This window comes from Ahaetulla prasina, chromosome 8 (assembly GCF_028640845.1).
Source record: "Ahaetulla prasina isolate Xishuangbanna chromosome 8, ASM2864084v1, whole genome shotgun sequence".
Lineage (NCBI taxonomy): Eukaryota > Metazoa > Chordata > Lepidosauria > Squamata > Colubridae > Ahaetulla > Ahaetulla prasina.
Window position 1 is genome coordinate 25,630,190 of NC_080546.1, and position 26,390 is coordinate 25,656,579.

The 26,390-nt window shown below is 37.6% G+C and overlaps 1 protein-coding gene across 3 annotated transcripts in view; it reads left to right on the forward strand.

Moving 5' to 3' along the window:
- Positions 1-26,390, forward strand: part of NFKB1 (nuclear factor kappa B subunit 1) — an 82,111-nt gene that overhangs the window by 29,195 nt on the left and 26,526 nt on the right. For 2 of the 3 annotated variants that reach the window (XR_009156241.1, XM_058192333.1), the window contains exons 5-11: positions 2,467-2,565; positions 10,251-10,399; positions 12,553-12,716; positions 14,029-14,187; positions 14,787-14,891; positions 18,382-18,473; positions 18,730-18,868. Coding sequence is in view for 2 of the 3 variants with exons in the window: in XM_058192333.1 (XP_058048316.1) it covers positions 2,467-2,565; positions 10,251-10,399; positions 12,553-12,716; positions 14,029-14,187; positions 14,787-14,891; positions 18,382-18,473; positions 18,730-18,868 (907 nt within the window). In the remaining variant the exon portion in view is untranslated. Of the gene's footprint in view, positions 1-2,466; positions 2,566-10,250; positions 10,408-12,552; positions 12,717-14,028; positions 14,188-14,786; positions 14,892-18,381; positions 18,474-18,729; positions 18,869-26,390 lie in introns of those variants that run through there. The other variant, XM_058192334.1, reaches the window with a different exon arrangement.

A 26,390-nucleotide genomic window follows, 5' to 3' on the forward strand; every position in this document is an offset into this window, starting at 1 on the left:
TGTTTCTGATTTTATATCAGTCCCAGTCCCAGTATTAACTGACATCCACCTTTGCCTTTTTTCTTCTGCTTAAAATCTTTAGTCCCCTCTGGTGTCCAATTTCTGAAATCATCACTTTTCTTTTGTTATGACTTTCAATTGTCTGGATAATTAAAAAAAATTCTGTTTCCCACAAGAAAGTGTTAATTTTTTATAGTTAATTCCAAAATGTTATACTAAAAATCAATATCCCAAGTTTATTTGGACCCATAATTCATTTATAGCTTTATTTGATAACAGTTTTATATTTTTGCTGCATATATCCAATTCTTTAAGTTCTTCAGCTTGTGATTAATATTTCTTTTGTTTGAAGTTGAAGATAAACTCATCCAAAGAAGGCTTTTCAAACCTCTCATTCTGAAGGTCTATTTAATAGCTTTAGAATAGTTAATAGGAAACTTCTGAAAGTGATAGAAAGTGAGGTTTGTGAACTTGGTGTCCTTTATAAGGGGTGTGCATAAGTGCACAAAAATGCCTACCGTTCCTGTCCTATTGTTTCCTTTCATTGTATATGCTTGTATATAATGTTGTGACAAAAATAAAAAAAAAAGTCTCCCCTCCAGTTGCAACCAAGATGGCTGATCCTGTTGTCTCCCAGACAGCAAACTCACACAAAGCAACCGTCTTGAAGTCTCCATGCAGGGAGCAGCCCTCCAAGCATATGTGAGCGATCTCCTATCCTCTCCTTATCCAAAAATGTTCCAAGAAACCAGTCTACTCACAAGTTCCTTGGCTTTGGTTGTGTTCATTGGCCTTACTTTTACAGAGCCATCTTCAGTTCATCTCATCCCCCCCCAGAAGTCCTATCTCCTGTTTTGATACAACAGCTTGGAAATTCTCGTTGCCACCATCTTTTTCCAGGAAGATGCTTTTACCTGTTGTCTGTCCCCCAGCTCCAGTCAATCAGAAAAATAAGGTTCACATCACCTATGCATCTTACTGGCAAATAAAAGGAAATAAAAAATGACAAATGAAATAAATTCTATAAATACCCTTATTTATAGCATTGATATATTTCATCTCATCCTCATTTTCTTCTGTAGTGATCTAGACCAATTTCACAAGAGATAAATACAAGCCAACTTTATTTTAAAATGTGAAAGAGAGAATGTAAAAATTCCCTTCAAACATCAAGACAATGCAAACCAATCAATGGTGGAAGGAAATAAAATTATAGGACTGCTCAAATCAGGGACAACATTTTACAGGAACATCCAACAGGAAAAAAATATGAAGAAAAATGCAGGAATTTCAGCAGTTACATGGTTTTGCTTCTATTTAGAAGCAACTCTGCCGTAAAAGATACCTGTTTTGCACAAATCCTTCATGCATGGAGCATGTATAGGGAAAATAATTAAACACAGAATTGGACTTAAAAATACAGGGTGGGGGAATCAGCTCCATCCAGTTTGTATCTAACATTTACCTATTTCTCTAAAAAATATAGACCTGTGGAACATATATTAACTTTACACTGTTTTTCCTTAACAAGTCCTTCTTCCTTCCATTTCAAACTTAAACCAGAGATTGGAGGGAAATCTGAATTCTGTCCCTTGAATCTAACTTCACTCTAGCTTTTTGGTCTCTTTCTCTCAGAATTCTGATTGTCGTTTTTCAAATGTAAACATTTTCCCTCTAAACAGAGAGGGAGGGATTTCAGTAATTTGACTTTGTAGGTGACCCAGAACTCAAGAGTTGTCCTTCCTGGAGATGTAAATTTAATGTTTGAGATGAGTGAATGCATATTAGACATGCCCAAGCCTGTTAGACAAGAATGGCTGGCAAGAAGGCTGCACGTTTGTAAAATTGGCTGGTTATTTGGAACCATTGGTATTTTTTTAAAGTATAATATTTTTTCCTATGAATGACAAGTTGAAAGGATATTGAAAAATTAAGCTGTTCTCTATATGAAATATGTTTTTGACAAAGCATTGTAAATGATACAGAATTAAGACAACTAAGCCTTGTGTTGCAGCTGCTGTTCATGTTTCCACAAACAAAATACATGTTTCCACAAACAAGTGTAGGATGAAAAATAAAGACACTAATACAGTAGTGTATAGGTTATAAAAGTCTTGCTAAAGGAAAATCAAAGCTGCCAGCTTTCCCTTTTTTGTGGTACTCCAAAGATTTAAGACACAGAAATTTTCATTTAAATTTCATTAGTTTATTGTCTCAGCAGCATTATCACTAAATGTTACCGTTCATTATTGTTGTGAAGATATCTATAGTTTACATTTAAATAACATTTTGAAATATAGTTCTGATGTTAAAAAAATATTTAAAATTCTGGGAGTTGCAGTCTACAAGTCTTAAAGTTGCCAAGGTTGGAGACCCCTGGTATAGGATATTACTGATTTATCTACCTGTTGAGGAGTTTGTAATTAAGTCAAGTGTTCTTTAATTCTTCAAAACTAATCTCTTTAGAGGGGCTTTCGTTTTCGCTATGTTTGTGAAGGACCATCCCATGGTGGACTTCCTGGAGCTTCTAGTGAAAAGAACAAGAAGTCTTATCCACAAGTTAAAGTAAGTTAATAATATAATTACTATGTTTAATATGATTAATATTTATTTAACATTACTATATAACTGTATTATCTATTTGTGTGATACACTACAGAATAAGAAAGGACATACTTTGCTGCTCAAGGTACAATTTGTCTGAAGTGATTTTACTTAAAGTTCCTTCTGTGGTATTGTATAGCCTTCATTGGAAATAAATGATAAATTAGATTAAATCCCCAGTTCTATCAATATTGAGAAGTGAGGGATGAGAATTAGCCCGATAAGAATTAATTCAAAATCCACAATTACTGAGATCTTTTTGAGCTTGAAATGTTTTTCATAAAACAGTAAGCTGAGATTCGGGGGCATCCTGGTTTATTTTTATCCAACTGTGTTGTGATAATTGTGGACCTTTCACTGTTGCTTTGCTTCTCTTCACAAGCAGAGAAATAGCTTCATCAGACAGGCTGTGTTGAGCAAATCCAACTCATTTCCTTAAAAAATATCACAAAGGAGTTTGGTCTTCATTTTCAATTCCCAAATTCAAATATTTCCAAATGTATTGATTACTGTAAAGATATCTGTGCTTTTACATGTTTTGGTTAAAGTATTATATATCTTCTCTCAGCTGTAGCTGAATTATCTATATACTGTATGTACAGTTTTCAGAGAAGATGGTTGTGTCCATATTGATGAGGTTGGCATGTATTTATTTATTTATTTATTTATTTATTTTTGTCACAACAATATACACAAGCATCACACAAAATGATTATATAGTGTATAAACATATATATGAGGAAATATAAGGAAGTATAAGCATATATATAAATATATTTAAAAAACAATAGGGCAGGAACGGTAGGCACGTTTGTGCTCTTATGCACGCCCCTTATAGTCCTCTTAGGAATGGGGTGAGATCAATGGTAGATAGTTTTTGGTTAAAGCTTTTGGGATTATGAGAAGAGACCACAGAGTCAGGTGATGTGGTCCAAGCACTGATAATTCTGTTACAGAAGTCATATTTTCTGCAATCTAGATTGAAGCAGTTAACATTAAGTTTAAATCTATTGGTTGCTCTTGTATTATTGCAATTGAAGCTGAAGTAGTCTTTAACAGGAAGGACATTACAATAGATGATTCTATGAGTTAAACTTAGGTCTTATCGAAGGCGGCGGAGTTCTAAGTTTTCTAAACCTAGGATTTCAAGTCTGGTGGGATAAGGTATTTTGTTGTTTTCAGAGGAGTGGAGAACTCTTCTTGTAAAATATTTCTGGACACGTTCGATTGTATTTATGTCAGAAATGTGGTGTGGGTACCAGACAGGCGAGCTGTATTCAAGAATTGACCTAGCAAATGTTTTATATGCTCTGGTTAGTAGTGTAGTGTTTTTGGAAAAGAAGCTACGTAAGTTTAGGTTTACAACTCTTAATGCCTTTTTTGCTATGTAGTTGCAGTGGGCTTTGGCACTTAGATCATTGGATATGAAAACTCCAAGGTCTTTAACAGGGTGGGGGTCATCTGTAACGTAATGTCCATCAAGCATGTACTTAGTGTTTAGGTTCTTTTTTTCAATATGTAAGACTGAGCATTTGCTGGTTGAGATTTGGAGTTGCCAAGTGTTAGACCAAGCAAGTTAGAAGATCAAGGTCTTTTTGAATGGTAGATGTATTGTCGGTGGTGTTAAATATTTTGACATCGTCAGCAAAGAGAACACAATTACTTGAGATATGGTCACAAAGATCATTTATGTATAGTATGAAGAGTGTTGGTCCAAGAACGCTACTTTGAGGAACGCCACTCTTGACAGGAACAGGATTTGATAGAGCATAGACAGGAACAGGATTTGATAGATGTATGACTTAAATGTTTTTGAGGGCTATCTCTGCTCTTTCCTGAGACTCAACAGAAGAAATCTAGTTATGCTTTAAGAGAAAAGAAATATTTTAAAGACTGCTAGATGTTAACACCAATAAAGAAACATCGAGAAGTTTGGATATGTTGGACTGGTATATCTGCTGTTGAGGGCAGGCAAGATGGAGGTTGTAGCTCATAATCAAAGCCATCGCCTAACATGTATTTGGGACTATTTGGATGACACATTACCCATTATGATACCATCACCCTTGCAACTACTCAACTCTGGAGCAATAATTTACAGTACAACGTTATTTTTTTACTGTAATTCCTGTTACAAAGACACAGGACTATATTGTTGAATCACAGTGTAAACAATTACCAACTGTTTCCTCATAAGGCTATACTGGCTTCTTGAAGGCATCTTTTATTATTTTTATAATCATAATAGGTGATTCTTAGGCTTTTATTTCTACATAAAAATTGGTATCTGTTTTTTAAGGTTAACTGTATTATATTCAAGAGGTCTAGTGGCCTAGCAGTTAAGACACTGGGCTGTTGACTGGAAGGTTGGCAGTTCAAGACCCAAGTACTATGTGGAAGGGTAAGCTCCTGTTTTTGCCCATCTCTTGCCAACCCAGCAATTTGTAAATATGCAAATGCAAGTAGATAAATAGGTATCACTTTGGTTGGATAGTAACAGCATTCTGTGCACACCAGCATATAGTCATGCCAGCACATGACCATGGAAGTGTCTTAGGACAACACTGGCTCCCTCGGCTAGGAAATAGCAATAGCATTTAGACTTATATACCGCTTCAGAGTGCTTTTACAACCCTCTCTAAGCAGTTTACAGAGTCAGCATATTGCCCCCAACAATCTGGGTCCTCATTTTACACACCTCAGAAGAATGAGGCCTCTGGTGGCTCAACAGACTAATGCAGTCTGTTATTAACACAGCTGCTTGCAATTACTGCAAGTTCAAGTCCCACCAGGCCCAAGGTTGACTCAGCCTTCCATCCTTTATAAGATAGGTAAAATGAGGACCCAGATTGTTGGGGGCAATAAAAGTTGACTTTGTATATAATATACAAATGGATGAGACTATAGCTTAACACAATGTAAGCCGCCCTGAGTCTTCGGAGAAGGGCGGGATATAAATTCAAATTTAAAAAAAATAAAAATGGAAGGCTGAGTCAACCTTGAGCCTGATGAAATTCAATCTGCCAAATTGCTGGCTATCAGCAGAAGTAGCCTGCAGTACTGCACTCTAACCACTGTGCCACCACGGTTCTTATATAGAGTCCTAAAGGTGCTTTTTCAAAAGGCAATTGGACTTTCTTAGCTTGGAAAACTGGAAAAAAAACTTAAGAAGTCCACTTGCCTTTTGAAAAGTACTTTTGGGACCACCATGATCTGAATGTTTGAGAATCTTCATAGATATTTAGAAATGGAGATGAGCAAAGCCCCTTAGAGTTGGACACAACTGGATAGGGGGAACCTTTGCTGGATTATTCCCTGTCTCCTAACTTATCTTCATGAAGGAACTTCTGTTTCTGGCATTGGCTCCAGTATGAAAAAGCCAAGCTAGAGAGAAAAATGTTTCTCATGGAGATAAATAAAGTAATGTAGGGGAGAGCATTAGCTATTCTCAACTATGGACATCTTTTTGGGCTCAAAATTAAGATATTACTTTGCTTTTCTCAACATCTTAACAGGGTTTGTTTGTGAATGTGTAAATATAGCTCTTCTTAGGGCATCTAGCTTGACCTCACATCTTTTTCTTAGAACTCTCTGAGAACATTAGAACAAATAAACTTTTTGTTTATTTCATTTATGCTGGGTCTTTTTGGAAAATATGTCAGAGATTTTCTCATGTCTATGGAAATGGGCAAGGCATGTGGGTTTTTATGGGTATTTCCCCTCTTATTATTATTTCATCCTGCCTTTAATCTTTTATCATAGTTATATTACTCAGTCTTCAATTCTATATTTTTTTTAGCTGAAAAATCTGATTAACAATAGATTTTGCTTCAAAATAGACATATAACAAGTGCACTGTCAGTCTTTTTTAATTTTATGTCAAAATATTATATCTTTTTCTTTTCTATTTTCTTTCTTTTCATTTATATAAATCTTTACACGACAATACCTGCAAAGAGAGTTTGGCAGATAAATATGGGGAAGTTCCTTAAGGCTACTTTAGTAGCTTGTTAATACCTGCTTTTTATTTCAAGTTTAGCCAGTTGGAAGCTGGAATATTTTCTGTTCTATTTCCTTCTAACTGTCTGCCTTTAACCAAAGTGCTTCATTTACACAAATGGAAAGACCTCCAGTTTTTCTGAATTATATATTTTTCTGAATTATTCTGAATTATTCAGAACAATTAGTCAGATTGTTCTGAATAATTATTAGTTGTTTTATCTACAATGATTATATTTCACATAAATTTATTTCTCTGGAATTTGGTCTGTTTAAAATGTGCTGTTGATTTATGCAGTACCATATTTTCAAATTAAGTATAATGAGGTCACTTCAGATAGCAACATACATAAATCCCCCCCCCCAAATTTAAACTTTCTGGGTTTATTATTCTCAATATCCCATCTTTGGAGAATATGGAAGTCATAATAGAGCACAATCTGTATTTTTTAAAGGAAAGTAGTGGCTAAAATTCCAGAAAGTAAAGCAGAATCCAGTGATTTTGTTAAAAGTATGTAACAAATGTTTTAGCATCACAATATAAATTTTACCCCTTTGTATATTTGTGCATTACACTGCATGTACAAATGGCTTAGAGTCCGCTTTGGTTTTCCCCATTTTTACCTACCCTTTGATTTGCTGTAGTAGAAAATGCATGTTACCAAAGACAACCAGTTTGGTATAGTATTTCTAGCCTTGAGCTAGAAGATCATGAGTTCTAGTCCCACCTTACCATGAAACTAGCTGTGTGACCCTGAGCCAGTCATTCTCTCTAATTCCTAGGGAGAAGGCAATGTTAAATCACTTGTGGAAATGCCAAGAAAACTGCGGAAACATGTCCAGGTAGTTGTCAGGAGTCAAAAAGGATTTGAAAGCAATAAATAAATAGTATGAATTGCTGAAACAAGGCAACGCTAGGATTGCACTGGGTGGGGCTTTCCCACTCCCAAGCTGTAGTGCTATTGTTGAGTCAGTAGAAAACTATACAAGTATTAAATATGCTCTTCCTATAGCCAGTCCCCATCCTACATTTAATGTTTCTGTTACCAGTCAGTACCAAAATATAGGTCTGTGGCCCACAATCTCCAAGGACCAGTAATGTGGAGGGTGGTTTTTCCACCGACTGGGGGTGGTGGGGGTGGTTTTGTGTGCTACTTGGGTCCCGCACATGAGCGGATGAGGATTCGCTCGCTTGCGTGCCCTAGTTCCTAGTAGGCAATGGACTGGTACTTGTCCATGGACTGGTGGTTGGGAATCCCTGATACAGGTGACAAAAGTGTAAAAGATATTATGCGCTGTAGGACTGCCTTTCAGTGGTGGTATTCAGCCAGTTCAGGTGAACCTGTAGTGGCGACCTGCAGGTGGCCACCAACCCGCCCCGGCACTATGCTGTCCTACTTAGCCACGTTTTCTAACCTGCGCACATGCGTGAAAGCCACACATGCGATCAAAGCACATGTGCAGAAGGCCAGGCACATGTGGAAGGCGGACACGCGATCTAAACAAATTGCGTGCTCACATTTTTGGTGTGCGGCGAACTGGTGGTAAAATTATGTGAAACCCACCTCTGCTGCCTTTGTACAGTGTTGGAAAAAGACACAATACTACTTTATCAAAAGTACAACTAACAATGAATAATATTTGAATGCATAGAGGAACACAAATGGATTGGAAATAAGAGCGTAAAAGGAGCCCCAGCAGGCCCATCTGAACTCAGCATTTTCTTCTCATAATGGGGACCCAGACGCCCAAAGATACTTGAAATGAATTTGGATGAGCCTGTTGATAGTTTGACAAGTTGTTTTTTAAAATATTTAACATTTTAAAAAAGTTTTATCATTTAAAACATTTGCCAAAAGTATGTTTAGATTTGTGTGTCTGTATTCTGAGAAACATATACAGTATTGGAATCATTGCTGTTAGTATAAAAGTTATTTTTGGTATCACCATGACAGAATTTATTCACACAGAATTTCTGAGTTTTCATACAGACTTTTGCTTTCCCTTTCATTTCCTGTTTTTGTTTAAGGAATATCATTTTGAAAACAAGCTTGCAACATATAGTAAAAACTGACCATTTCCAAGAAAGTTTTAAATTGCTTCATTAACTGAACTTTATAAAATGCCCACAAGTAACTTCTCTGTTGCGTCCACTTCATACTTCCTCTTTTTAACCATAAGAAATCTGTTAATAAAAAGAGGATGCATATATTTTAATTTATAGTGCCAGGAATCAGCTTTTTGGTTTTCAGATGTATATTATATAACACATATCTGACTTAAATGTTGTCAGAAATAATATATTTGGCTTATGAAAACATTCTTTCTGCTTTCCATAATTTAAATATATTGTTTTTGCAATTATATATTTACATTTTGAATATACTAATTTGGTGTGGTTTATACATACCGTCTTCAACTGAGATGACAGCAATTGATACTCCTAGATATATATTTTAGTCCTCTAGCTCAAAATAAATGAACACCTTCACTTCACTGGATGGATTCATCAGTGATGGTGTCTGAATTTATTTTAGAGATCTTAACCGTTTCAAGAAGACTAGAGTCAAGGCGTGGAAAGTCTGGGGCATAGTCCGATAGGACTATAAAACTGTATTAGTATTGTTAGCATTCAATTTCACTTTACCTAAATAAAGAGCAAATATTACAACAAAATAAAAGTGTAATGAGAAATAAGAAGTATTGTTTCAAAATCCATTTTGCCCTTCTTATTAGGATAACATGACTTAAACATACTCTTCTTGTATTTCCAAAGAAAAGGTATTGTTTTATAAAAATAGTTCTATCATTGTTTTATTTTATATCTAGATTAAAATTAAATCATTAAAAATAAGTGGTATATTTATTTCTAACTCCAATGAAATTACTTGTGTACAGTGTTCATGGGGATGTCACACCAGTTAATTTACCATTTTAGTTTGAGTATCTCAGATTTAACCTATAAACCTATAAACGATTTTCAGCTTCCTCTATGCATTCATCAAATCTCTCCAAATGTTATGAAATTATTTATGTGCTATTTCAGAACTTTGTATTTATTTATGAATATTAGAATCCTTTTCTTGTTTTCATTTCAAATCTGTGCCACTTAGCATTTGACATTTCTTTGTAAATTTTAAATAAAGATTTATCCCGCACTTTACAGCAGGCAGGAGTCCCCAACTCCCGGCCCGTAGCTCACTATTAAGCTGTGGCCTATTCAGAATTGGGCTGCAAGAGAGACTGGCTGGATTGCGCACGCATGCGCAGCTCAATTTGTGTGAGGGGCGGTCCAGTAGTGCCTGTGTGCATCGGTCTGTCACTTGTGTTAGTTAAGCTGTGTGCGTGCATGCCGGCCCACCACCCGTGAGAGTTAAGCTACGAACGTGCACACCGGCCTACTGCTTGCATTAGTCGACCTTCGCGTGCTGACACATTACTAGCACAGCCCAGTTCCCCTCCCCGCCAGTCAGGCTACCAAGCCGCAAAGGTTGGGACCGCTGCTCTACAGTGTCTTTGTGCTACAAGGCTTAAACACATTCCTAACATGCAAGCACCCCACATGTAATACATATCAAAAATCAGTGTAAAATCAGAACAGAGAAATAATTGCTCAGAAATAAAAGTGTTTATTCTGCTTCCTACAGATCTGCAATTATGCTGGACCTGCAAAAGTAATAGTGCAGTTAGTCACAAATGGAAAACATGTCCACTTGCATGCTCACAGTTTGGTAGGAAAACACTGCGAGCAGGGAGTTTGCACAGTAAATGCAGGACCAAAGGACATGGTAGTGGGGTAAGTAAGTAAGTAGTATCCTTATAAAGTACAATTTCTCCATAATTATGATATGTAGATTCAGTTCTACCTAAAGTTTTTATCCACTCAATGTTCACTCTGAATCACTTTTCTAATTAAGTGCATGGTAACAACTTAAAATGTTTGTAATTTAAATCAGTCTATAGTAGAATAAGAAGAAAAATGAATTTTCTTCATAGAATAAAATCTTCTGGATGCTTATCTTTCATTTAGGATTGCTATACATTTAATCTATGATGAAGTACATCTGCAGGGCATACCTGTGCATGCATGAGTTCACTTTTAAGATACAGTCAAATTCGTTGGGAATGTGGTTTTTGTTGCTATTGTTATTTCTAGTGTACTTTGTTGGGAAGGCTTCAATTATTAGAGAATCTGCTTGCATAATGAACTGAAATTGACTATGGATGTCATGGTGGAGAAACAAAATGTTATAATACTTTAATATATATAATGATAGTGGTGTATTTGTTAGCGTTTCATTATATTTGTTTAGTTTGAAAACTATGGAAGAAAACCACTGAAGTACTGAGGGAAATAAATGTTTCATTATTCTGAAATAGCTAAGTCGAGGTGTAATAGGCAAATAATATGTTATAAAAATATAACACTTGCAAAAATTATTTTTGATTATTGTTATTTTTTTTCAACAGTTTTCCTGTTAATTTTTTGTCTTGATTTTCAGATGAAGAACTAAAACTGATAATTAACTTCTTATTCAAAGCTGCCTGATTAATAACTGAATAGCAAAAAAAAAAAATAGAATTCAGAATTTTTATGGAGATGTTTCCTTTCCCCCAAATACATTTCCTAACCTATAATAATAAACGATTTTCAGCTTCTTCTATGAATTTCCTAAATTCAGTTTCCAGGTTTTTCTATTTTGTTGGAAGCTTCTCCCCACACTTCTCTAATTGTGTAGGCTAGCCTCTTTCTTCATTAATAAATTAAATAAATATCTCTTTACTCAGATTAGATTAAAGTCATTATGACGTTGACATAAACATTGGATTCCTTTAACTGTTGCATTCCAAGAACAAAATAACAAAGGGAATATTAAATCCTAGTTAATCTTCTGCCTTTTTTTTTTGAAAGGGCAAATAAAGTACGCATATTATTGTTCCTAGGATTGGATTAGGTTTCAGATAAATGCTAGTTTGATGTTATATAGGAAGATTTTAGAAATACACACATGCATACAGGTGCATATACACACACACAAAAATCCTGGGGAAAAATTAGCCAGATAGAAGCTGCTTCTCAGACTTGAAAGACTCATTCTTTTAATTGAGTACAAGATCTGCTTGCAATTCTGCTTCTAATCTTGAAAGGTTTATCATATTCTTTCTAAGCATACTTAAATTCAGAGTATATAATTTTGAAGTAACTTATCCAAACGTCATACCTTAGTCAATATTCTCTTGCTATTGAAACATAAGCCCTCAAAATCTTTCCCACATTTCAAAAAGCTTTTAGTGAATTTATCCAGTCACTTTTTATTGGCTATAGATTTCTCCCTCCTCTAAGTTACTCAAAGGAATTTATTTGCTTTCCACATCTCATTGCATACTTGCAATAGCCCAATTAGGGAGGTTATTGGTTCAAGAACAGTACTTGACAGTACTTGAGTGGTTTTAAACCTGGGTCTTTTTGGTTATGGTCTAATGCAGGGATGTTATTGAGGACTGCATCAGGGTTGTGTTTGACCTCGGGGAGGGGGGGCAGGGAGGATGTGGCCCTCTGCCAGTGAAAGGATAGTTTGGGGGGGCACACACACCCCGGCCCCCATTTTCAGCCGTGACGGCATCCTGCAGCCTTCTGCCAGTGAAAATGGAGCTCAGGGGGGCTACACACTTCCCCCTGGGCCCCATTTTTGGCCATGATGACATCCTGCAGCCCTCTACCAGCGAAAACAGAGCTTGAGCTCCGTTTTTGCTAGTAGAAGGCTGCAGGAACCGTCCCGGCTAAAAACGGACCCTGGGCGGGCCATGCGTGGCCCTCCCAAGCTCCATTTTTCCTGGCAGAGGTACCACGGGCTCGTCCTTAACTGTTTCCAGGGCAGCCCAGCGGGCCAGATCTAAACACCCCGTAGGCCAGATCATATCTATATAATGATTTGTACTTCTCTACAGATTTCCAAACCTGGGAATATTACATGTTACAAAGAAAAAAGTATTAGACACACTGGAAACCCGCATGATTGATGCATGTAAAAAAGGGTACAATCCAGGACTCCTCGTTCACCCCGATCTCAATTATATACAAGTGGAAGGCGGAGGGGAGAGGCAGCTAACAGGTAGGTAGAGCGTTATCTCTGTTGCACACGTGAAAGAAATGTTATTTTTAAAATTCCTCTTCATTACCTTTACAGTAAGCAAGCAATTGTCTCTTTTTTTAAAATCATATTTATGATCAACACTCAAGAAATAAATGATACGGTACTTCCTTCAAAATTGTTAATATAAAGTTCAGTGGGAAAGAAAATAATTTCTTTTATGGTGTATATTCCTTTGATCCTTTTTCAGTTTTTGTTTCTGTTATATGGATCTCTCACATTTTTGAACATTATCCAGTCCTTTTCATTTTCTTTATCTCTTGGTCAAAGTGATGCTTAGCATTAAGCGTGCATAATGTAATTCTTTTTCAAACTCCTTTGCATGTCAAATAGCTGGGTGGGTGATTTTGAACTGAATGGGGAATTTGTGGAATTTCCAATATCTCTTGAAGAAACAGCCGTGGTGTGTGTGGGCATGCTTGAGAAGGTTTGAGCATATTAAAAAAAAAAGTTCAGAAGAATCATAACATTGAATATAATGTATCTTTACTATAATGCCAGCTGTCTGTCCTATGATTTGGCTTCCATCTGACCTCTTGCTTTCTTCACTTGGATTAAGACATCCTCTTAATTCAATTTTTGTGCCTGCTTCCCCTTTCACTTACCATTACTGCCATTAAAAGACACCTTGCTACAACAATCCCTACAGAGGAATTATTGAGTCTGTCATTTGCACCTCTATAACTGTCTGGTTCGGTTCTGCAACCCAACAAGAAAAACACAGACTTCAGAGGATAATTAGAACTGCAGAAAAAATAATTGCTACCAACTTGCCTTCCATTGAGGACCTGTATACTGCACGAATCAAGAAGAGGGCCGTGAAAATATTTGCAGATCCCTTGCATCCTGGACATAAACTGTTTCAACTCCTACCCTCAAAACGATGCTATAGAGCACTGCACACCAGAACAACTAGACACAAGAACAGTTTTTTCCCGAAGGCCATCACTCTGCTAAACAAATAATTCCCTCAACACTGTCAGACTATTTACTGAATCTGCACTACTATTAATCGTTTCATAGTTCCCATCACCAATCTCTTTCCACTTATGACTGTATGACTATAACTTGTTGCTGGCAATCCTTATGATTTATATTGATATATTGATCATCAATTGTGTTGTAAATGTTGTACCTTGATGAACGTATCTTTTCTTTTATGTACACTGAGAGCATATGCACCAAGACAAATTCCTTGTGTGTCCAATCACACTTGGCCAATAAAATTCTATTCTATTCTATTCTATAACCCAGTCTTCTCCACGATTTGCAGAACGAGAACGCGAAATCATTCGTCAGGCAGCACATCAGCAGACTAAGGAGATGGATCTCAGTGTTGTACGGCTCATGTTCACTGCATTCCTTCCGGATAGCACTGGCAGCTTCACAAGAAGACTTCAGCCTGTCTTGTCTGACCCTATATATGACAGCAGTGAGTGTCTTTTGACTTTTCTTTCCATTCCGTAGCCAAATCCCAATCTGAATAGGATTTTGTTGCACAGTTCAGGTATGGGCAATTTCGCCTAATTAACATTTTGAAAGGGATATGAAAGGCTTCCATTTAAAAAAATAGAAAAAAACTTATGATGGGTTTTCATACTTATGACCCTTGCAGCATCCCTAGGGTCATGTGATCAGAATTTGGCTACTTGGCAACTGGCATGTATTTGTGCCAGTTGCAATGTTTGTTTGCCACCTTCTGACAAGCAAAGTCAACAGCAAATGATTCACTTAATAACTGTGTTTCTATCTTAATAACTTCAGTGATTCACTTAACAATTGCAGCAAGAAAGGCCGTAAAAAGAGGCAAAACTCACTTAACAACTGTCTTGCTCAGCAAAGGAAATTTTTGCCTCAATTGGTCATAAATCAAGGACTATCTGTAATATTTTCTTATTTTACTCTATGGATTATTGTGGTCTATTTTGTAATGCTGAAGCTTTGGAGATGATACAGCCAGGTTGGGACAAAATTCTTGTTGCTGAAGTAATTAGAAGTTAACTTAATTCTTTCTTTAATTTTCTCCCCCAGAAGCTCCAAATGCATCCAATTTAAAAATTGTACGGATGGATCGGACGGCAGGCTGTGTAACAGGGGGAGAAGAAGTTTACCTACTTTGTGACAAGGTCCAAAAGGGTGAGAACTCAACACTGCATTTGTCATGCTTGAACATAGTTATATAATCATGTTCCGGGAATCAGCAAAGGTGGCCAATAAGGAAAGAGCTGGATGCTCTTAGAACAATTAACTGTTTCTCAGTCTAATTCATTTCACAAGCTTGTTCCAAGAATAAAATGGAATTTAAAAGTAACGCAATTGAATTCTTCAAAGGAAGAATGAGATAAGAAGGCAGCTAAATACAGATTCCAATAAAGGAGAATATTTGGAACCCAGGGTTGAAATGAGGGGTCCTTTATGCTCTCTGAGTTTGGTTGTTTTCTTGCAGACATTTATTAGGAAACTAGGTAACATCATCAGTGCTAGTTAGTACTGTCACTGATGATGTTATCTAGTTTGGGTAATAAACATAGATTACTGTCCTATTTTCTTTTTGGGGGGAATTGAAAATTTGTACTATAACATTTATTAATAAAATATGCTTCTATAAACTGGAAATTTGCAATAATTATTCGAAAGCCAAAAATTGATTTGATTTTAATTAGTAACAAGAGAGATTAGTGTAGGATAGATTTTTGTAAATGATAAAAATAAAGATATCAAGTCTGACAAAGTCCTTCCCAATCCAAGATAGGGAAGTGAAATAAATTTCTTAACTGATTTAAATAAGACTCTGAGTAAATGGAAACTCCATAGTGGGGTTTTCCCTTAGCAAGTATGTTTTTTCCTTGCAACAGCATCAATTGAAATCTCTCAATGTATACTGAGAAACGTGATACTTTTTTTAAATCAATAAACACTTCTATATTAAAGAGTTTTATATAGAATCTATTATCAAAAACTCTCCATAATTAGTAAGAGGAAAAAATTGGCCAACACTCAGAAAGAAAGTATAAATTTATCAGAATTGACAGCCCACAATTTTCTCCATTTAGACATTATGGGGACTGTAATGTATATGGGGACTGTACCTCTACATCTATGTAATTTTTGACATAGGATACATTGAACCTGTTTTAGTAGCCACTATAAACTGGTTTATTTTAATTAATTAAGAAAAAAAGGAAACATTAGCTACAACTTTGTTAACAATATAGGCTTAGTGCTTCCCAGATTTCTTAAGAAAATATCGTAACCTTTGTTGCCTAAATGTTTGTGGTTGTTGTGCACAATCTATAATTTTTTATTATATTTATATGGTTCCAGCATTAGGATGCAAGACGGGCAGAAAAAGCAACAATTTAAGAATCATTAAGGTTCTTCCTGCACACTTGGATTACATTGATATTAGAGTTGTTGTTTTTTTAACTCCAAATTTGCACCTTTTCCCAATAAGACAATCCATTTGGGAATGCTTCATACTTCTAGACATCCTAAACACTTTTCCCTTCCTGGAGGGTAATACTTCTGTTAATGAGTCCAATTAACTTACTGCTTCCCCAGTCCTTCCAACTTTTTCCATAGTTTTGAAGATCTTGTATTTTATTTCTGTTCTTCACAGGGTTACTTCAATATTTAGCATATGATGAGAAAATGATAGAAAAGAAGTAAACTAGGGATGAAATCCAGCAGGTTCTGACAGGTTCTGGAGAACCAGTAGCGGAAATTTTGAGCAGTTCGGAGAACCAGCAAATGCCACCTCTGGCTGGCCCCAGAATGGGGTGGGAATGGAAATTTTGCAGTATCCTTCCCCCAGGAGTGGGGAGGAAATGGGGATTTTGCAGTATCCTTCCCCCAGGAGTGGGGAGGAAATGGGGATTTTGCAGTATCCTTCCCCTGGAGTGGGGTGGGAATGGAGATTTTGCAGTATCTTTCCACTGCCACAACCGCCAAGCCACGCCCACAGAACCGGTAGTAAAAAAATTTGAATTTCACCACTGAAGTAAACATATACACACAATCCACGGAATTATATATAAAACTTCTACAGGGGTACAGCAGTGGCCTCATAATTGGATGTCCAACTCAGCTATCTAGGCAGTCGCTTTTGGTGGTTGTTTTGTACACATCTTCTAGAGAACCAAAGAACCCACGTCATGGGCAACCTTGCACAATATGTTTAATAGTTTGCATATCAGCACCACAGTTGCAACAAGGAGAATCTTTCCATCTCCATTGATAGAGGGCAGAGGCTTTTCTTCCAGTAGCACATCTAATTCCCTTCAATTTCTTCCAGACAAAATGTGTATACGTGTGTGCATATATGTGTCTTTGAGTCAGTGTTGATTCCTGCTGACTGAACAAAAGCCTGCATTTTTTTGGGCAAGATTTCAGAAGTGATTTGCCCTTACCTGCTTCTTCCTTGGCTGAGCGAGAGTGACTGGTCCAAGTCACTCAGTTCACTTTGTGCCTAAGGGGGGACTAGAACTCATCATCTCCTGATTTCTAGTCTGGTGTCTTAACCACTAGACCAGGGGTGGGTTCTACTTGCCTTTACTACTGGTTCGCATCGTGCCCGCCCACGCGCAGAAGCCCATGCACAGATCATTTTTGATGACGTTCGGGTCAGTGGCAGAGCCTCCTACCAGTTTTACTACCGGTTCTATGGAACTGGTCCGAACCGGCGGCAACCCACCACTGCACTAGACCAAACTGGCTCTTATTACTTCGGTATGATGGACAGGAAAACATTCTTCCTTTTTGACAATTTTATTCCAACCTCCACTTCTCTACTCCTTTTAAAAATCACCTGTGAAAAACGTAGAACCAGATTTCTGCAACTTAGCAGAATACATCTTGATTCTTTAGCCATGTGGCTTTGATGATTAAAAAAAAATTGTATTCTTATACCAGATGGAAGCTTATGGATAGGGAAAAAGAAAATCATTAGCTTTTACTTCATTGTCTCAACTTTGTTTGCAAACAGCTTGCTTTCTAGCCATGCATTCTTATCTACGACATAAAATGGCAAAGTTTTCTTGATGGAAGGCAAGAGACTCTGGATTGACTAATGCTGGCCTAGTCAGAATCTAAGGTTTTTCAGCATCTGTTTTCTGTTTGGGACAAAAGAAATGGAGGGGTGAGTGATGGAACAGACAAATCGTTCCCAGATTTGGATGCAAACTGAGAAATGTTTCTACAGAAAGACCTTTTGCGTAATTCAAGGGTCTCCAATCTTGGCAACTTTAAAACTTGTGGACTTCTACTCCCAGAGTTCCTCAGCCAGCAAAGCTCTGGGAGTTGAGGTCCACAAGTCTTAAAGTTGCCAAAGTTGGAGACCCCGGCATAATTGTTCACCACACATCATTTGGCTATTAGCACACTGGGGGGAGCGGGGAAGCAGAGTCTCAGGAAATGTCTGGAAGAATGTTATCACAACTTTAAAAAATCAATTAACAGTGCTTTAAATTGGATCTAGACAGGGAATGTAAAATTGAAACAATGTAGTCTTTTGAAATCCAACCCAGCCCATTTTAAATCATCCTGGACCTAAGATTCCCGCTCCTGCGCTAAAGCAGAGGGTAAACATGAATCACGAATCATATTATTCATGTTTTCTCGCTTACAGATGATATTCAAATCCGTTTTTATGAAGAAGATGAAAGTGGTGGTGTCTGGGAGGGTTTTGGAGACTTTTCACCTACTGATGTGCACAGACAGGTAAGTTCTTTTGGCAAGGAATTATAGCACTAGCATATACAACAAGTTTTAATGTGAGGTCTTTAATTTCTAACAGTTCTCAGGGTTTGAAAACCTGATCAGAGTTCACTTCCTATTATTTCAATGAAGTAGTAATTAATGTACAGAGGGGTATAAACCGCAAAGAAGATAATATAATATGCAAATAGTTTAAATATATAGATTATTACATTTCACCGTACTTATCTTGATCATCTGTATCATGTATTGCCTACAGTTTGCAATAGTATTCAAAACACCGAAGTATCGAGATGTCAACATCACGAAAGCAGCATCTGTTTTTGTTCAATTAAGGCGAAAATCAGATCTAGAGACAAGTGAACCCAAACCTTTTCTGTACTATCCTGAAATCAAAGGTAATTATCAATACTGTTATGTTGCGTATTGTAGAAGACATGCATCTTTTTAGAAAACCATCAGTGTTGGAATTCTTCTACATATTGTAATATGTTGCAGGGAGTGGTGTGGTGGTAGGTAGAGGCAGATACTTCTCTCTCTGGGCACAGTGAGAATGTATCTGCTGAACAAAACTCCGCATTGGTGACAGGAAGGGCATCCGGCCACGCTGCTAGCTCCATTCAGTTGTCCAGACTCCACCCAGCAAGTGACCCATTGTAGGTCAAGGACTACCTGTATATAAGCAGGCTTGCATGATACTGGTATTTTTATCTTGTATCATTTAGGACTTTTTTCCCCTTATTGACTACTGTATTAATTGCAACATTCTGACCATTAATAAAAATAGAATTAATACAGTACTCAATAAGGGAAAAAAAGTCCTAAATGATAAGAAATAAAAATACCAGTATCATGCAAGCCTGCTTATATACAGGTAGTCATTGACCTACAATGGTTCACTTGGTGACAGTTCAAATGCAAATCTGCTTATATATAGGAGTCCTTGACCTACAATGGTTCACTTAGTGACAGTTCAAAGTTACAACGGCATTGAAAAAAGTGAATGTTTTTCACACTTATGACCGTTGTTGCAGCATCCCCATCATCACATGTTCAAAATTCAAGTGCTTGGCAACTGACTCATATTTATTGACGATTGCAATGTCAATGTGGATTACGTGACCACCTTTTACAACCTTCTGACAAGTAAAGTCGATGGGGAAGCAAGATTCACTTAACAACTCTGTAACTAATTTAATAACTGCAGTGATTCACTTGTGATAAGAAATGTCATAATTCACTTGTCAAATGTTTCGCTTAGCGACAAACATTGGGGACTCAGTTGTGGTGGTAAGTTGAGGACTATTTGTATGGAGATATGTTGCAATGATTAGTGTGATGGTGGTTATTATAGAAGCTTCCCATATTTCTTTTCCAGTCCATGAGTAAAATGCTCCACCACCTAGTAGTTTCCACAACAGAAAAGCTATTCCGTCTCTAACAAGAAAAGCCATTATTTACTTTCAAATTTCCAACTTTTTGAACACTGTAATTACATCACTGCTGTTCTTTTGTAGCCTTGGGCTTCTATTCCATTAGTCAGAATTCTCAGTAAACTTCCCAGCTCCTGGATTCAATTTAACCATTTAATTTCCCTGTAGACCAACGACAAACCCGTAGCAGCTGAAATCAATGTCTCTTTCCTGATATTTGTGAAACCTTTCCCTCCATAACTAGCTTATTAACAGTATTTTTCTTCATTCACAACATCCAGACTTTGTAGCAGATCCTGTGCACACTAATTAGCTGATGATTTCTTCAAGTTCCAGCATTAAAAATATAGGCAATCAAAGATTGTAGTGTTATGAAAATCAGACCCCATTCTGAAGGAAGGCAATAAAACTACACTGACTTGATTTTATCATGCCTTTTAAAGATGGGAAACTTAAGCTTGATGTCTATCTTAAGTTCTTAATGGATGCACCCAATTTGGATTTCTTGAGAGAAACCCATAATTATTTACTAATTCGAGTAAGGATTCCTTAAAGTGTCATAAGCTCTCTTTTTTTAATGAATAAATTCGTGTTTATCTATTATCTGAGTTTTGGTTTTTTTATTTTGACAAGAAATATCTTTAGCAATATTGTTGTATCAGTTGTGAAATTAATGTTTCAGTTGTGTCACATTAATGGGGAACAGGAAGAACAGAACACTGATTCTTGGATAATAGAAAAGAAGTATTATTGATTACAGTGGATAGAAACACAAATCATTTTAATCATGTATGCCTAAAAAGGCGGAACCACTGATTGGTTCAAAATTGGGAAAGGAGTCCGGGAAGGCTGTATACTGTCGCCCTGCCTATTTAACTTATATGCAGAGCACACCATGAGAAAGGCGAGGCTGGATGAATCAAAAGTTGGAATTAAGATTGCCAGGAGAAATATCAACAACCTCAGATATGCAGATGATACTACTCTAATGGCAGAAAGTGAAGAGGAACTAAAAAGCCTCTTGATGCGGGTGAAGGAGGAGAGTGTAAAAGTTCGTTTGAAACTCAACATTAAGAAAACTAAGATCATGACATACGGCCCTCTCAATTCCTGGCAGATAGATGGGGAGGAAATGGAGGTAGTGACAGATTTTATTTTCCTGGGCTCCAAGATCACCGCAGATGGGGACTGCAGCCAAGAAATTAAAAGACGCTTGCTCCTGGGGAGGAAAGCTATGGCAAATCTAGTCAGCGTATTAAAAAGCAAAGACATCACCCTGCCAACAAAAGTGCGTATAGTCAAGGCTATGGTTTTTCCAATTGTAATGTATGGCTGTGAAAGTTGTACTATAAAAAAGGCTGAGGCCAAAGAATTGAGGCCTTTGAACTCTGGTACTGGAGAAGACTCCTGTGAGTCCCTTGGACTGCAAGGCGATCAAACTGGTCAGTCCTAGAGGAGATCAATCCTGACTGCTCTTTAGATGGCCAGATCCTGAAGATGAAACTGAAATACTTTGGCTACCTAATGAGAAGGAAGGACTCACTGGAGAAGAGTCTAATGCTGGGAAAGATTGAGGGCAAAAGAAGAAAGGGACGGCAGAGAATGAGGTGGCTGGATGGAGTCACTGAAGCAGTAGGCATGAGCTTAAATGGACTCCAGAGGATGGTAGGGGACAGGAAGGCCTGGAGGAATGTTGTCCATGGGGTTGCGATGGGTCAGACACGACTTTGCAACTAACAACAACAAAAAAGACAATGATATATATTGATACAGCCAAGAAAGAAATAACCGAAAAAGTAAAGACTTTTTGAGCTTTTTTCATTTATTGATTCAATATGTAAATTTCATTTATTGATTCAATATGTAAATATGTAAGACATATTGATTCAATATGTAAACCTATCAAACTGGTTTCTCAATAATCCCCTAGTGATTTTTTAAAAAATAATGTCACACTCATAATGTTTATTCGATAAGTATGTTTGACATTTAAATTATTTTTCCAAGAGTCCTATTTGGCAAATTTGCATTTTAATGTTGTCAAATAATTTTGATCCTGATAGTTTAATAATTTCATCATTACTTCATTGTTTGACTTACATTCTTAAAAGTGCTATAACTTTTTTCGTCTTAAAAATTAATTAGAGGTAGAGATAGCTTGCTTATTTTCTAAAGAATTGGGATATTCTCTGAAGTATTTCTTGTCTCATCACATTCAATTCTGATTATTCTAGTCATGCTATAATCATGTTCATTTTTAAAAGTATATAGTGATCCTTGGTTTCCAAGACAGGAGATGAAGCTTATACATTTCTCAGTTCTTCTCAGGTGTCTTTAGTTTGCTTCCCATCCCAAACTCTTTTTTCCTCAATAACAACTTTATTTGTAGTTTCAATGCTGTGGCAAATCTTTACTTTTCTGGTAAAAGTATCGCATGTCAGATAAGCATATATGAACTCCTTTATTTTCACCAGATGCCTCTATCTATAATCAATGTTTGTGGAACACCCATGGCTATTTTACTTATGTTCACTGTACTGGGTTAGAAAGGTATAGCAGACCTTGGTTAAAATAATTTAATTTATAAATAATGTATGTATACTAACTTTAATTATTCTGGTACGTGGAATCACATGGCACACTATCAGTTGTTTCAAATATTTTATTATATGCAAGATGAAAACGAATGAACAAGCTGGAACTAAATACTGTGTTTCCCCTAAAGTAAGACTCTGTCGTATATTCTTTTGAACCTCGAAATAAGCTCTTGGCTTTATTTTCAGGGAGGTCTTATTATTTTGGGGTGCGTGGAGCAAGACGGGGCTCCTCTTGCTGACTTACCTGATTCCAACTCTGTCTCCCTAAACCTAACCAGAGGAAATGGCAGGGACCGGCTGCACATGCGTTTAAATATTTTTGGGAAGGCTTATTTTTGAGGGAAGGCTTATTTTAGTACATGGGCTCAAAAGCCCGATTGGGCTTATTATCCGGGGAGGTCTTATTTTCGGGGAAACACAATATGCACCCTGTACACTAAATATGGTCTAGCAAAAAAGTAGACTCATTCTTGGCATTGAACACAGATAAACAAAAGCAATATTCTATTTCAAGAATATTCTTGAAATATTCTCCCATTGAATAGTCTCCCATTCTTACAAATACTCAGAGGCAAAACTGATCTCAAATCAGTTTGTGAGACTGAAATCTATCACACCTGAGGAAAGTATTTAAAGGGTGAAAGGGTTGATATATAACAACCAAAAACATGTAGATGAGATGGACAAATGAGGGAACAGTTGGTTTATTCTTCATAGGTTGTTATCATAACTGACAGGAAGTGATGTGCTTTAGGGAATTTCCAGGTTTACCACTGAATTGATGAACTCTGTACACTTCTTTTTTTAGGATTCAGAAATCTTTGTGGTATATGGTTGAACTTTGCAGAAACTTTCAAAAACTCCCTAGGCACCTACTGAACTATCCTGGGGTTGGTTGGCTATCTATCTGTATCACTCGGGGGAATTGCCCAGATACAGTGGCCTACTTTGGATGTAATGATTAATGAAGTTGCAAGTTTATTGAATATTGTCCAAATCTAGGAATACATATTTATTTTATATTATTGTTACTCTGTACTACTACTAAATTGGGTAGCTGGATGTTAATCCAAAGGGGAAAAAACCATTATGGACAGTAATTTAAGAAAGTATAACTTTGAAGAAAAGAATATTAATAAAGTTCATGTTTACCCAGAAGTTATCTTATACCATGTCAGACTTTTTATGCAACTTGTCTGCCATATCTATGCTAATTAAGCACAGTTTTTCAGAGATCTAGGCACATTCAAATTCACATCTGCTTCTTTTTGGTATTTTTCTTATGTAGAAGTGCCAAAGTTTGACCTTGAAATCAGTGGTAAATGCAATACATTCTTGTCCTACTCTGCAATTTTATTGTCTCTCTCTGCCTTTCTCAATGTTTTCGCCTTCTTTGGACTGACTATTAATATATTATAGTTGTAATACAGTATTTTGATTTTTTAATTGCATGGGGCCGTGATAAAGACACCACATACAGGTGGGAGACTTAAATTACAGCCATTTGCTTCACAACATAGAGTTGTGATGGCGAACCTATAGCATGTGTGGCACAGGTGGTATGCAGAGCCCTCTCTGTGGGCAAATGCGCCATCGCCCCAGCTCCACTCTCTGTGGTGTTTCTTTCGTGAGCTTCTGTTTCCCTGCAAACGACGAAACAGAAGCTCACAAAAGAAGAAGATCTTCCCTCTGGCAGAGCTGCCAGGGTTGGGATGCCCCGCCTCCCATCAGGCATCTGGTCTTCGAGTCCCTGCTTATACATGCACACATGGTCACGCGTACATGCACGTGTGGTCGCGCATGTACACATGCGCAGTTTGGGCACTCGATGCCTAAAAGGTTCGCCATCACTCACAGAGAAATATTTTTATAAAAAATATCCTTTGTGTAAAGTCTCATGGGTATTTTCCCATATCTCTCTCTCTCTCTCTCTCTCACACACACACACACACACACACACACACACACACACACACACACACACACACATCTGTCTTTCTGTCTATCTATCTTGGTTGATGGATCATCAATCAATCTATATCATGTGAGGTACTTCAAGTTCTGTCTTTGGCCCAATGGTGTTTAACATCTTCATAAATAATAATAATAATAATAATAATAATAATAATAATAATAATAATTATTATTATTATTATTATTATTATTATTATTATTATTATTATTATTATTATTATTATTTATATTTGTATACCGCCCATCTCCCGAAGGACTCAGGGCGGTTCACAGCCAAAAAACAACAGAAAACATATAATACATATAAACAGCTAAAAGAATAGACAGTTAAATTCAATTGATGCCCTAAAACTATAAGTATAAATTTTAAAACCTCATTTAAACCCTTTTTTTTAAAAATCCCAATTTAAAAACTACGTTCAAGCTAGTCCTGCTCTTCGAAATAGTAACGTCTTCAGCTCGCGGCGGAAGGACCTGAGATCGGGGAGTTGACGAAGCCCCAGAGGGAGCTCGTTCCAGAGGGTAGGGGCCCCCACAGAGAAGGCCCTCCCCCTAGAGGTCGCCAGCCGACATTGTTTAGCTGACGGTATCCGGAGGAGGCCCTCTCTGTGAGAGCGCACTGGTCGGTGAGAGGCTAGTTGTGGCAGTAGGCGGTCCCGTAAATATCCCGTAAATGACCTAGATGAGAGGATTGATGGGGCAAATTTCCACATGACACTAAGCTGGGGTAAATTGCTAATATTTTGGAAGATAGACTTAAGATTCAGAAGGATCTTGTCAGACTTCAACATTGGGCCTATCTAGCAAGATGTAGTCCAGTGGTGAGAAAAATAAGGTTCTGTATTTAGGCAGGAAAAACTAAATGCACAGGTACATGATAGGCAGTACCTGGCTCAACAGTAGAGCCTGTGAGAAGCATCACTGGGCCACTGCCTAAGTATGAGTCAGCAGTGTGCTGCAGCCATCAAAAAAGCAAGTGAAGTCCTAGGCTGCATCAACAGATGGATAGCATCAAGATCATGAGCAGTGAGAGTACCGCTCTATATTGCACAAGGGAGACCACATTTGTAATACTGTGTCCAATTCTGGCCACCACGAGACCAAAAAAAGATGCTGAGGCCCTAGAAAGAGTGCAGAGAAGAGCAAGAAAGATGATAAGGGGTCTGGAAGCCAAATCATACAATGAGCAGCGGTGTCAAACTCAATTTCATTGAGGACTGCATTAGGGTTGTGTTTGACCTTGGGGGGGGGGGCCAGGGTGGGTGTGGCCAACTCAACGTCACTCGTGTCAGGGGCCCCTTTGGCAGCCGAGCGTTCTGCCAGCAAAAACGGGCTCCCGAGCTCCGTTTTCAACTGCAATGGCCTCCTGCAACCCACTGCCAGCGAAAACAGCTCAGGAGAGCTGCACACAGCCCTCCCGAGCTCCATTTTTACTGGCAGAGGCACTATGGGCCAGTCCTTTGTTATTTCCAGGGCATCCCCATAGGCCAGATCTGAGCACCCCACGGGCCTCATCTGGCCCCCGTGCCTGGAGTTTGACACCCATGATCTAAGGCAGGGGTCTGCAACCTTAAACACTCAAAGAGCCATTTGGACCCGTTTCCCACAGAAAAGAAAATACCGGGACCCACAAAACCTGGATGGGCGTGGCCAACTCGATGTCACTCACTCCTACCCAGTCACATGACACACACACACCCAGCCATGCTTACCCAGGTTTTGTGGCTCCTGGTGTTTTCTGTGGGAAACAAGTCTCTCTCTTTCTCTCTCTCTCTCTCTCTCTCTCTCTCTCTCTCTCTCTCTCTCCCTCTCCCTCTCCCTCTCCCTCTCCCTCCCTCCCTCCCTCTCTTTCTCTCTTTCTCTCTGTCTCATCTCCCTCTCACTCATCTCTCACTCATCTCTCACTCATGTGTGTT